This window comes from Amblyomma americanum, chromosome 6 (genome assembly GCF_052857255.1).
Source record: "Amblyomma americanum isolate KBUSLIRL-KWMA chromosome 6, ASM5285725v1, whole genome shotgun sequence".
NCBI classification, from domain to species: Eukaryota; Metazoa; Arthropoda; class Arachnida; order Ixodida; family Ixodidae; genus Amblyomma; species Amblyomma americanum.
The window spans coordinates 56,683,929-56,698,030 of NC_135502.1; the positions used below are offsets into that span (position 1 = coordinate 56,683,929).

Here is a 14,102-nt window from a genome sequence, read left to right on the forward strand (position 1 = left end):
CGGTGTTATTCTCACATAGTTTCACCCTTATCCACCATGTTCCACCCAGACGTCATCATTGGCACGCGGCAGGTGGTTGTTTCTACAACGCTGTTGTAGATGGCGCCACAAGTCTCCATGCGAGATATGCTGTTTTCTAGTTGCAGGCACAGATGGCGCTGGGATCTGAGGGTGGTAGCAGACCCCACGAAATCTCTAAACGTTATGAGTAAGAGCTAACACTCTTAAAAAGGTTAGGGGCTAACTAGTTCTGCGCTCAACTAGGCGAAGAAAGAAAAACAAATGAATAAAAAATAAAAAAGACAGATAACGGTGGAGTGACTGTATATAGACGGTCACTGAGGTCTGGTGAAGGTCGCGGACCGCAGAAACAATGCTGTAACCGTCCACGTCACTGTTACAGTGAGGCTAGGGTATCAGGATCCTGCCATCCAAGGAAAATGCCTCGTCGTCTACTTCATTTCACCTGCCTCCGCCTCCGCGAGAGCAGAGGCGGGTGATTCGCAACGTGGTCTCCACACACGCCCACTGAAGCCGTATACGGAATGTCAGCCATGTACCGATCAGAAACAAGTTTGCATTTATGAATGCCGACACATCATAGTTGCATACGTAGCTGCGGGAGATGAGTTCAACAGAAGTTTAGCGGCTTCAAGAAGGAGGTCAACACTCCGAGAAATGTGGAAAAATCCAGTGAGCTGTTGTTATACAGCACATACAAGCAGATTGAGACTACTTTTCGGCATTTGTTTTTGTCGCATGCGCATTGGAAAAGGTCAGGAAATGTGATGGGGGAAGATCGGAAGGCTTGCTTCGTTGGAGTTGTTACACCGCGACTACGACGAAGGGCCCGGACCGGATTTCCGTCCGCAGTCATATCTAGTTGGTTCCTGCATTTTACTGCGTGTAGTTAAGTTCACACTCGGATTAGTTTCTCCCTTATCGTTCTTTGCGCTAGGTTGAATTCGTTTCTTTGGAGTTAGGTTTATGGGGTTTAACGTCCCAAAGCGACTCAGGCTATGAGGGGCGCCGTAGTGGAGAGCGCCGGAAATTTCGACCACCGGGGGTTCTTTAGCGTACACTGACATCGCACAGTACAGGAGCCTTTATCATTGTGCCTCCATCGAAATGCAACCGCCGCGGCCGGGATCGAAGAATTCGTTTCTTTGAAGTTAAACTGCACCAAACTGCGAACAACGCCGTTTTTAAATGGGCGCAACGGTCAACAACGAAACACACTTAAAGATAACAAGGCCGCAGTATAGTGCTATTTAATAGTTGGTCGCGCAGTAAGCCAAGCAACGCTGCAATAGATTTTACCGCACACGTCGACTTCGCAACAATGCGACTGCCGACAGAGAATTTCAGGCAGCCATTTTCTATGGCTTCCTGGAGAATGGACGATGTCTTCACAAACTTGCGAGAACTTTCCCCCCGCACAGAAGCGGGCGTAGGCGCTCATGCAGGCAATCATTTCGCACAATGCCGCACTTTATTTATTGTACGAAGTGTACCGTCGGTTTATTCGCGACAGCTTTAATGTGAAATTCTTTCGGTACGTTCACAAATTCCTCTTCTAACAACTGACCATAGATCGACCACGTGCCTTCGGATGGCGTAACCATTTGCACTCGGTTTAACGAAACGCCCATAACCTAGTGATTCAGTACTGATACAGTACTTTCAGTATCAAGTGATTCAGTGCTGATTCAGTGCTTTCATTCGCTACACAGCAAGCATCGTTTTTTTAAGGCGAAAGCCTTCAATGGCTCACACCACAGGTCGAAGGACAGCGCTTGTCCTTGTCTTCCTTCTCTGTTCTTGTTCCTAGTCGCAGCGCTGGTGAAATTGTGAATAGGTCGAGATCCTGTCCGTCCTTTACATCTACAATCGGAAGTCGCGGCAACGGAAGTGACGTCATACCGTGCGTCCGTCCATTACGCTCAACTTGATAAGAAAAATGTTTGAGCACAATTGGATTCGAACCACCATCCTTCCGTTCCGCAGCCTATAACGTGCTAACGACTACACTACTTCCTGCCAACCCATATGTAGTTCTCCTTGCCTAGGACGCTCGAGTGTTTGCGGAAAGGCGTCGAATCAGACGAATGCCTCCCAAACGCCCTCCAGTGTCTCCAGCATTTAAGATTCACAAACAATTGTGTACTTCATTAACATCTTAACCACACATCAGTGACACAAGCAGCAACACCGCGCTAAGGGCTTTCCCCTCACCGCACTTTAGGTCGACAAAGCGCCCCCCTGAATTAGCGTTCTTTTTTTTTTTTGACGCTGGTTGCAGCGCACTTCCCTGCCTTTATATTATAAAGAGAGTGTCATTTACGACTTGTGTGGACGCTTACTGAGTGTTGCTCGTGCACGGGGTTCGACACGGCGGCGTTTATTAGCAGCCGCAGCGGGCCTATGCCCACCACACAGGAAATGACATATACTGCGCTATGGGGTGCTAAATAAAAAGAAGAAACAGAGAAGAAAGGATATATATAAAAAAAACCTATGATATGTGCCACGAATACATAAAAGGGAATCCTCATGTTTGTCGCGTCATGCTGGTGTACTGAAAATGTATGCTTGCATCTTTTGCTACCGCCGCGGTGGCTCAGTGGTTAGGGCGCTCGACTACTTATCTGGAGTACCCGGGTTCGAACCCAACCGCGGCTGCTGCGTTTTTATGGAGGAAAAACGCTTGCTGAGTTTTTATGGAGGAAAAACGCTAAGGCGCCCGTGTGCTGTGCGATGTCAGTGCACGTTAAAGATCCCCAGGTGGTCGAAATTATTCCGGAGCCCTCCACTACGGCACCTCTTCCTTTCTTCTTTCACTCCATCCGTTATCCCATCCCTTACGGCGCGGTTCAGGTGTCCAACGATATATGAGACAGATACTGCGCCATTTCCTTTCCAAAAAAAAAACAATTATTATTATTATTATTATTATTATTATTATTATTATTATTATTATTATTATTATTATTATTATTATTATTATTATTATTATTATTATCATCTTTTGCTAGCTGCACCGTAGCCGCGTGTTGGCTCGTTCATTGTGCGACCAGTATTCTAGCGTCAGTGTTTCCCACTCAAGAATTCTATGCATTAAACGTTTTTCTAACTCTCTCTCTCTCGAGCTGAATCAGGTAAGGTGAGAGGGTGGAAAACGATAACAACAAACCGAGGCCGACAGAGGGGAAGGTTGACGGCCTTTTTTTATCTTTCCGAACGCATGCGTGGGCGAATAGCGGGCATATTTACTTCGGAATTTCCGAAGCCAGGGAGCGCAGTGTACCGTTTTTCTAGGCAACGAGCAAAACAGGATGTTCAGAGGCACGCCCGTATGAAAAAGCTCGCAGTGTGGTTTGGCGTGGTGGGCTATGCATTTAGTTCTAGTTGGTCTCCCATGAGCGTGTCACGGCCGCAACCATAGTAATAAGTCAATGGATATAAAAAAAAAGAGAGATTTCAGAGGTGCCCCATTTAGCTATATGCGGTTATAGTCTGAGGCGAATGCATATTTTCTCTTGAGCTCGTTAATTGGCAGCAAGGTCACGTGTCTACCTCGCGCTAGGCGACCACGATAGCTGAAGACACAGTATTCAGTGTGTTCGTAGACCGCGAAGTGTTTTCACGCGAGCAACAGCTGCCACCGACTCTGCCTTACACACTGCACAGCACCGTCGTCGTTGACGTCATAATTATCGAAGAGAGAAATTATAGGAGTGAAATTGAATATCGGAGCGGGTGATGTTGAAATGCATCTTGAATTTTGTAAGGTAAATGAATAACCGAAAGTGATAAGAGGGTTTCCAGTGCGGAAAATTAAAATTTGGAAAAGTGCTGATTCCTCTGACGCTGATTAGAGACTTTTTTTCGCTTTCATTATCTTTTTTCTTCCCGGAAGTCCTCGCCGTGTCTTTTCACTATGCCTCCAAAGCACATCACTTTTCGATCTCCGACTTTGCATTCATTGTCTGTGAGCTTATAGCCATAACTGGTAATGTCGCCGTTCAGAAACTGAACATCCTTCTTTGTCATTAATTTCGGCCTCTTCGCATTTTAGACGTTGGACTGCGGCAAAAATGAAAGTTGCTATGGCATAGACCTTTCCATTGGGCACACCCAGAAGTCGAAACACTGTTTGATCTGTTGATAAGTGGTGCAGATAGCTCACATTACCACTTCCCCCCATGCTTGCCGCTTGGCCACCAGCAAACCCGTGAGCAAAATGGCGACGCTCAGGGGGCGCTTGTAGTTGGAAAGGTCTATACTACGCAGCGTTGCCGACCTTGCCGCTGTTTTATAAGCTCGGGCTTTCAAATTGTCTTGTCTAGGCGGTCTGCTTACCTCATATCTCTGTTGAAGCGGGCATGTAAACAATGTCGGCGCTGCCCAGACGCAAAACGCTGACTGCGTCAAATGGGGGACTATACGCATACGTGGCTCGCTTAAATGCACATTCTTCTTTTGTTTATTTGTTTTTGTTCCCCTCCGTCACTATACCTCCCATCACACGATCGCTCCAACACATGCATTCGCAAGGGTTCGTGCGGAAAATCCTGACTGCCGTCTAAGCGCAAATGATTTCTGCAGACTAAATACGCTACGCGTCGCTTAAATGGGCTCTGAAACACCTTCCGAGGAGAGCATATTAACTCGCTTAATCACTGCACTGTATTGCCATGAAATCCAGAGCCAAATAATACTCTACACGCAGCAGACGACCCACAATCACGCGCCAAAGTTGGCGAGCCCTTCCCGGCGACTTTTTCATGCTCGCACCCTCCTCCGTCCCCCGCATCTGCGTAGATAACGTGAGAGGTGGCCATTGGTTAGATTCTTTCAGACGTCAGTCAGCTACCGTGGCCGCGGCCAATAAGCCGCTTAGTTCCGGCGGGTCGGGCAGCTCCGCTCCCAGAGGAGGGTCGGCGAAGGAGCGCCTACCTTCCAGCGTGCAACAAGTGACGAGAGGAGAGAGAAAGGCGCGAAGACGCTGAAATTCAAATTTTAACTACAGATAACTCAGCTTCTAAAGCGCACTTAAAAAATCTTTGCTCTACACTATTCGTGAAGCGGCGTGCTTCAATATTCCATGCATGCCGCAGCTTTATTGGAGCCCCCTTCACAGCCCCTTTAAAGACAGCAAGGAAGCTAGTAATTAAGCACAGCTTGCAAGAAGTAGAATGAGAGAACGTCGGTATAACGCACAGATGAGCGGATAAATTGGGGTAACATTGTTTTCCTGGATGCAGTGAATATAGTTGTCCGTTTGCGAGATGAAAGCGCTGTCCTGTGCTTCCCTATCGGGTTCCTGACGTTAGAAGTTAGCACATTTAACTAACTACTCTGCAGAGGGCGTTTAATGAACTATACTAAACTTTCGATCGAACCGGGTACAGTCACCTTTGTATACGTGTACTGCATGGGACGGGGAACAACGCGTCTCTCGCAGACACGCGGAAGTAAATTACAATATACACCATATAGAGTTTAATGCTCACAATAAATGCCGATGGAATAGCTCAGCACGCAGTCTGTAAGGCTGTGCATGGGGTCGTTCACATGAATCCGTTTATAAAGGGTTCAAAAGACCTACCCAGATTAAAAGGTGTAACAATTCAACTATATACAGGGTTCATCGGGAGGGGATTTCACTGAATACACGACACGGACGCCATTGTATATAATCACAATCAAACTGCGATGATCTCCTAGCCTGCGATAATTAATTAAAATTAATTAATGGCCTCTCTAGGAATACAAGTTTCCGCTCGATCTAGCATCTAAAGCGCACCTTTTTGCACCTCTTTTTTACATTGCTTTTGATAGTTGTCACTTTCGCCGTTTGAATACGGTTCACAACTCCAAAAATGCGATATATATATATATATATATATATATATATATATATATATATATATATATATATATATATATATATATATATATATATATATATATATATATATATATATATATATATATATATATATATATATATATATATATATTGTTCTTCTTTGCGCGCCAGAAATATATTCGACAAAAAGCGCAGCCATATTTACAGCTGGAAGAGAAAGATGCCCAGTTTTTTTTCTCTATCTCAAAAAGTTACCTTCCTTGCCTTCTGAACGACCTGTGTCATTTTACCTCCAGACTAAGGTCGCCGTGCCATCAAATCAGCTGTGACGACATGGTCAGCATATGACAGGGCGATGCCTGATATATGACTGTTTAACTGGAAGCGAAAGATCACCAGCTTAACGTTAGTCTATATATGCAGTATACCTCAGGGCCGTCCCCAAAGTGCATCAAAGTTGAAAAGAGATATGAGTCTAGTCCAGTCGCTTTTTTTTTTCGCGTCAGATCAACACTGTGGGCTACGATTTCCACCGTAGTGAAGACCTCAGGATTATTTTCTATTAATTCCGGAATAAATGTGCGTGCGACGAGAGAACGGTCACAAATAACTACGACTTATAGCCCAGGCCCAGCTGCAATACAGAATATTTTTCATAAGTACGATCAGTTAACAAAACTGTTCAGTTTCCCTTCATCCACATAACTGCGCTGAGACATACGTTGATCATAATTATTACCCTATTTGAGAATCCGTTTCATATGTGGATATTTTTCTGACAGACACTCAGCTAGCTGCCAACATTGTTGTTGTTGTTGTTTGCCTCACAAACTGCCAACGTGGTGTGTGTCCTGTTTTCGTCCGTCGTCTTCTTTTCTCGCTCATTTTCCCGTGGATTCTCGCAGCTTTTTTCGTCTTGGCGAATAAGCAATTCATAATTTATTCCTGCGACTGGCGTGCGTGCGGTTCAGTGAATGAAGCAAGGGCAATAAACTGCACGACGCCTGTCGCGAAAGAAACCTCGTATCGTAAACAGGCTGCCGCAGCGACAGAGGCAGCTAACACACGTAAATCAAGCTGTCGCTGCTTTGCTTATATTGCTTTTCCCCCTCCAATTTCATCATCGGGGGAAGAGTGAATGTGCTGATGAAAAAGTGCGCAACGTATTTAAGGTTAGCTATGTGGCCACATCAACACATTGTGCACTTGTCTTCAAACAAAGATGCATTTACCAAGTGAACTCGTCACGTTACTAAAACGAGCTTTTGGGCTAGCTGGTCTCATTCTTGTATCATAACTGAAGCGAAGAAACACGTTCACATATAAAAGAAACACCCAACACACGTACGAACGCTGCACGTGACCTAGTCGCTGCTGCTATGTTATTGTCCTCAACCGAACGTGAAAGTTTATGCAAGACTGTGTGATTTGGTAGTTCTGGTTTAGCGCTGCCAGTCTAGTAATAGTAATAGCTTTGCGAATGTCTGAGGAGGTTATAAGGCCAACTACAAATTTTCATTTTGTTTTCTCTATACCTCGATCCTGCACAGTTGTACTACAGCCCGCTGCGATGGTCGACTGGAATTTCACATGTTTGGAAACATGCCTTTGGATTCGTCATTATGTACGCATTAGAATGCGCCATGCTTTCTCCGTGACGAGGGAAAGCATGAGTGTGCGTTACAGCTCCTTGCAGAAATGCATGACCAACAAGACTTTGGCTTGAACTAGTTAGCACTGCACCGTGCAAGTACTACACATTGCTCTTGGGGAGTTATCCCCACTGCTTTCCCGACGTGACAACGAAAAGGAGAGTTACCTCACGTATGGCCTTGTGTTATAAAGATCTCCCATTTACTGTCCGTCGACAACGTCACAGCCGTTCGTCTCGATCCAGGTATCCAGGTAGGAGGCTCGGAACGATCACCTTAAGTCACATGATCATCTTACTGCACTCACGGTAAACGCTCTCAACGCTGTTCTGACTTTCCTTTTCTCCACGTTAAAGAGCCGAGGTGCTGCTGCGCCTTCGGCTTGCGTGGCGAGGCGGGCCCCCCAGTCTAGAGCAGCGGACGCCAGGTGGACGCAGCCCGGGGCTGAGGAGATGCATCACGAGCGCGCTTATTGTTCGTGGAACTCAGCGAGACGCGCATGCGCACACGCAGTCACAAGGAGGCGACTTCGCCGCCGCTACTGCTCTCTCCGGCCACGGAGTCGTGTGCGGGCGCCAGGCTCTCTCCGGGTTTTCTGCTTTTGTTGACGGCCACACAGGTGTACGCGTGCCTCTTCCTTTCTGTTTTTTTGTTGTCTGCCAGAGCTGGAGTTTTGCTTCAGCCTCGGAAATGACCCTTTGTTCCCGCGCGGCTTCGTGCGGTACTACGTCGTCGGCTGAAGAAAAACGCGGACCTGCTGCCAAGTCACACACGCGGTCTCGCCCCTCTCGTTGCCTTGCTTCCGTCTCACGATATTGCACGGGGTCTGTTCCTCACAAGAGGATTAGAAGGGTACGCTGATTGCGCATTCTGTCTGCGCGCATGCTGCGATTGGACACGCCCTTGTATTCAGGACTCGTTGTGCGCGCGGTAGAAAGTCTGTGAAATCGATGCTCACTTTTCCCATGAAGAGATATGTAAAACGAAAGGAGAGTAATTAGGATGGTACGCATACACTGCTTCTCACGTTCTTTTTTATGGGTTTAAGCTTGAGTGTATGCTCGTCTTACAAGAGACTGGAGGCCATGCTTCGATCATCCGCCACCCCCCATTTTTTATCTTTCTTTCTATCTTTTAACGTTCATTCTCTGTCTTTAGCAATGAAAAAAAAAAAACTGCCAAGCACCCCAACACGAAGGGTGCCAGCGCGACCCGTTGGCACATTTTCGTTGGCCTGTACTGAAGAACTGACACGCGGAAATTAGGGTAGGGTTAACTTGGGTCTCGGTCTCGTTGGGTCACTTCTCGCTCGCCGGAGATAATCTCTTGCGTGTAGGCGCCGTGCCACTTGAGATAATCAAACCACGAGAGAGAACGAAGAGCAAAGTGAAACAAGATACAGTTTTCTCTTCCGCAGCCCCGCATGAAACTATATACGTTCTTTGGGAAGCCGCACAGTGAACTGTTGTCTTGCGGCCGACCTTTAGCACACGTGAGTCTGCGGTTGTGCACACGCCAGACGTGATACCTAACGCGGGAAGGCTGCCGGCCTACGAGGACGGGAAGATTTGCGTCAGCCTTTAGGTACCCTCTAGCTTGTCAACGGGACATTCATGACACCCTGTCTTGCCTCGTGACGTGCCGGTCGCCAACGGGATTCGGTACCCGCCATGGAACAAACCACCGCGTTATCGAGAAAAAAAAAAATCGCCTTGTTAGGCTCACATGTGCTCGCATGATATACAGCTAGGGAGCTCGTAAGTCATAACTCACTGCTTGATCTCCACGGGCGACAGCCATCCGGTGAACATGGGGAAGCCGCCGGCGCCGTTAATCCTCCGGCGGACACACCCTCAGCAGCAAGCACCAGCAGCGAGAACACCAGCCGGTGATGCACCAGCATCAGCGGCAGGGAGCGGCGGGGTAGTCGCAGATGAGCCTCGTACTACGTGACGCGGACCGCGGGCACGCCTCATAACACCGCCCGGCAGCTATAATAGCGGCTGCGACATGGAGGTGCGGGGCAGAGGCGAACTCGAACCACACAGCCGGTGCTGCTGCTATGCTTTGCGAGCGCACTACAAAGCGAGGAAGAGTGGAAGGGGTCCCCGTCGAGTGGATACGCTTGTGTGCGGCGGGTGACACGAGCGCGCGAATCACTGCAGAGAAGAGAGAGGCCTGGAGCGCGCTAAAAAAACGCCGCTGCCGAGTCGACGTGCGAGGGAGCCGCTGTTTGGGGCCGCGCACCTGACGGCGCACAGGGCTGGCGGCAGCCCCGGCTTGCACGCGTTTCCGGCCAACATGTCACTCACGCTGCGGAGAGCGCACCGGCGTCAAACTGCAGCAGATGCGAGCCGCAGCTCTGTTCGTCGCGCCGCTGCACGCTGTAGCGCGGGGGGCGAGAATCACGCGCCGTAGACAGCGACAACTTGGGCGAGCTCGTGCGTGCGTGGCACGCGTTCACGTACATACATGCCCGCGCGCCGTGCAAGGAGTTTTCGTCGGTGTACGGAAGGTACAGAAGGGAGTGTGATTGGAGATGTAGAGGAACCGGGGAGGAGTAGACACCGCTCGTGACTGCGGTCACCTTTGAAACGCAGCTGCGTCCGTTCACTCTATAGCGGCTCTTGTTGCGTGTCGTACGCAGTGCGTGTGTGAGTGAATGTCTGCACGTCTTGAGGCGCCAGCGAAGGCCAGAAGGGAGAAAGAAGACCTGATGGCGAAGGAAAGGTAGCGCGATATATACACAGGTTCGCTTAGTCGTAATTAAAGGTAATTGGGGAGGCTGACACGTCGCTTGCACCCTATTCACAGATGGAAACACGGGCAAAAGAAGCGCTTCAGTGTGAAGCACTTTTAAGCATGAAATGCCTTTAGCTCCCATTCTTCGCATATTAAGGTGAACACTGTCAGGCCGAACACGAAGTTGAACTTATCCGAAAACTTCCAGATTTTTCCGCCGCAACGGTAGCCAGAAGAAATAAAAATTTAGTACGCTATAGTCCCGAACGGGATTCGAACCTTCACCGGCGAACCTTAGAATACTTTTTTTATTATTTATCGCTATCAAAGGCGCAGGAATAAGACACAATACAGGTCTCGTGGCTAATCACAAAACTGCAGTAATTTTAGCTGCCAGCGAAATTTCTAACCTTTTCACTTGTGTTAGGTTTCGAAACAGCAGTACAATTTCATCGTCAGAGTCCAATTCACCTTCATATCACTTGAGATTTACAATAGTTTCCGAAAAATACTCATATATAGGACGTGTCCCAGGGTAGCAATGGCGGAAAGCCCTTGCACTACGCAGCAATTCATGCAAATCAAGCCGGAAATTTGTGAATATTGTAAATAGTGTACAAAGCTCTCCCCTGTCCTTTCTAGCTATCGCTCCCCTCTGTACTTCACCTCGCTATCCTATCCCTGTCCCTATTTATTTCCGTCTGCCGCAGCTCGGGTGCTTGAGATATTAGACAGCAATTGCCGCGGCTGACATGCTTTCCTTAATTTTTGTATTTTTTTGAAATAATAAACCATCAGTACTTCCACCGGATCGCGACGTCTTCCACGGGCCGAAACTTACTATACCGTGCGATGCGAGTAGGAAATGCTTCTTAACTGTGCGTTCCAAGAGATCCCAAAACAATACCGCATTATTATAGTGCATGAAGACATGTTCAATATTTCCAGCATTTTTACCGATAAAACGGTTTATTCCCCATGATACATAAATACCCTCTTCGCTCAACCAGCTTTTTACACGCAGGGTCGTTGTGTGGCGCTGAAAGAAGAACGTTTTTTTTTTTTTTGCTGCAGGTGTAACCCGCATTTTTCTGACCTTCTTTACCAAGTTTTGTCCGGCTCTGGCTTGAGGAGCAGAAAGATACAAGGGGACAGAAAATTGATGCTATCAGAGAAGTGGGCTCAAAACTTGTACAAGGACCGAGAAGAAACACAAACAACGACTGAGTTAGTAGCACTTGGTAGTAGTTTTGCGCCAACTTCTTTTATACCATGCTAAGCCAACTTGCTCGACAACACGCTCTTCTGAAAATTGATGCCTCAGGCCTCTAAGCCCAGGTGTTATTTTTTCCTTAACTGCCTGACAAGACAACTTTTTCGCACAAGGTTCCATAATTCTGGTTTTACCGGGCCATATTTTAGTGGAAGACAATTCACTGTAAGCGCTCCTTTTCGTACGGGACAAAAAAGCGCTATTTTTACACATTGTTTTATAAACAATACAGAATCAGCAGGTTCTTCTATAAAATCAAATATTCCTTTTTCTCATTTACTATAATTATTTCGCCGCGCACATAATCAACTTTTGCGAAGCTCTTCGTGTGAAACACCAGTTTGCCTTTATACACTGCGACAGCATTCAGCGCGATAAATTTAAACGCGGAAGAGTCTTGCACCAAGCCGCCATCCTCGGCATGGAGCACCGGTAATCCAGGCAGGAGGGAGGGGAGAGAACAGAGTTGGGGGAGGGGGGGACTACTGGGCACTGAAAGAGACAGGGCTTCAGATTGGCATAGAGTGAGGGGCAGGAGGGCAGACCGCATGTGAAAGAGGTGCAAGCGAGCTGGTGTAAGGGCGTTGGTGTGAAGCTTGCGGACGCTGAGATAAGTATGGGAAATGTCGCCTTGTCAGCACCTGTGGTTTTGCTTCTCGCTTCCCAAACGTACTGTTCGAACTTGCCCTCAGATTAAGCATCTTCGTAAATAAAAGGCCTTACAAAAGTTTAAAATGACCACTTGGCTAAAAACGCCCATTTTTATGTACGGACTACTTATTTTCTTTCAGTGTCTTCAGCTTTGTCCACACGGAAACTAAGTTTTCCAGAAGTCTTCTTTTCGGGTGGAAATCGGGTTTAACCCGATGTTAAAAAAATTGCTCGGGGTGCAAAAAACAAGTAAAAGCTGGTTTTACCCAAAAACGAAGGACCATAAGTATACCTGAAAAATAAAACAGGTCGACACTCGGCGCCAACACCGCTGCCACCGTGGCCATGCTCTTAGCCGGCTGAGTCAGCTCAATGGACACTGAGACTCCCTTGGACGTCCTAGGGACGTCCAGTGGAGTTTCGGTGGCCATTAGGAAGAGATAGAAAGTCTAGTATGTGACGTCTATGCAGCTGCTCACTAAGGTGAGAAGGTGGCCAAATATCGTCGCTAAGGCTGGTGAAAAGCTGGCGAGCATAATGGCTTGTCAAACAGCGGAAGCAGAGAGGTACGCTGAGCGCGCTGCCCATTATGAAAAACAGAAGCGGCTGGACGCGGCCGCAAGTTAAACGCTAAATGTCGCGAAGGAAGCGCCTCATGGCGGAGGCTCCTTAAGCCGTGAAAGCCACCAGGGAGACGATGCGCGCTAGCTAGCTCGAAAAAAGAAGCTGGCGAAGACAAGGGCACGTTCAGCAGTGGATAACACTATGCATCTATGAGACGTTCTGGAAGCACTGGGTTATTCCTGCAATGCATTTCATGCTCACTCCTACTCTCGACGACGAGATAGACTATAAATCTCTTCGATATTCTTCCCTTGCCGTCTACCCACGAAAGCTTATACGTCATGCATGGCTTGCTCGATATGAACAGCCCCGATGTTCATGCTGCAAACATACACCTCCATCATACGAAATTCCTCGCGAGCACTTGCGGTGCACCCGCCGTGGTGGCTCAGTGGTTAGGGCGCTCGGCTACTGATCCGGAGTTCCCGGGTTCGAACCCGACCGCGGCGGCTGCGCGTTTATGGAGGCAAAATGCTAAGGCGCCCGTGTGCTGTGCGATGTCAGTGCACGTTAAAGATCCCCAGGTGGTCGAAATTATTCCGGAGCCCTCCACTACGGCACCTCTTTCTTCCTTTCTTCTTTCACTCCCTCCTTTATCCCTTCCGTTACGGCGCGGTTCAGGTGTCCAACGATATGTGAGACAGATACTGCGCCATTTCCTTTCCACAAAAATCAATTATTATTATTATTATTATTATTATTATTATTATTATTATTATTATTATTATTATTATTATTATTATTATTATTATTATTATTATTATTATTATTAATGTTGTTGTTGTTGTTTTTGTTGTTGCTTTTGTTGAAGTTGTTGTTGTTGTTGTTGTTGTTGTTGTCGTCGTCGTCGTCGTCGTCGCGGGGTGCACCAGATAAACTTTGGATTGTGCGCGCCGTGGATGATAATAGCCATCTCCGGTGCCAAAATTTACCTTTATCGAACGAAGTCCTATGATAACTGCGTGTGAAGAGCCCAGCGAAATCACAGAAATGGAGCAGAGTGTCTTACGAACGGCGTAGGTATTTCTGGAATGATCTCGATCTTACTCAATGCATCTTCTGCATCTGTCGCTGCCGCTTGTATGCGACCCTCTGTTCCAACCCGAAACGTCTTTGCTCTCTTCTCGCGGACCCTGAACAGCCGCAGTTTATGGCGCCGACAGCCAAAGTTACTCTTTCCTTGAAAAGACGGTTTCCTTGGAATGTCTGGCATACGTTTATCGCGACGGCGCGGTCATGTTGAGCACAGGCCATTGTGAACGAGTCGGAGCATTTCCCGCTTTAA

The 14,102-nt window shown here is 47.6% G+C and overlaps 2 protein-coding genes across 7 annotated transcripts in view; one reads left to right on the forward strand and one right to left on the reverse strand.

Moving 5' to 3' along the window:
- The window catches only part of LOC144093520 (uncharacterized), a 76,875-nt gene that overhangs the window by 35,819 nt on the left and 26,954 nt on the right, over window positions 1-14,102 (reverse strand). The window contains exon 1 of one of the 5 annotated variants that reach the window (XM_077626995.1): window positions 9,301-9,814. The exons of 3 other annotated variants lie outside the window; for them this stretch is intronic. In XM_077626995.1, coding sequence (XP_077483121.1) covers window positions 9,301-9,338 — 38 coding nt within the window. In that variant the 5' untranslated portion in view covers window positions 9,339-9,814. Of the gene's footprint in view, window positions 1-7,694; window positions 9,815-14,102 lie in introns of those variants that run through there. One more of the 5 variants, XM_077626996.1, reaches the window with a different exon arrangement.
- LOC144093519 (carnitine O-palmitoyltransferase 1, liver isoform-like) overlaps window positions 1-14,102 on the forward strand; it is a 114,248-nt gene that overhangs the window by 25,800 nt on the left and 74,346 nt on the right. The window lies entirely within an intron of this gene.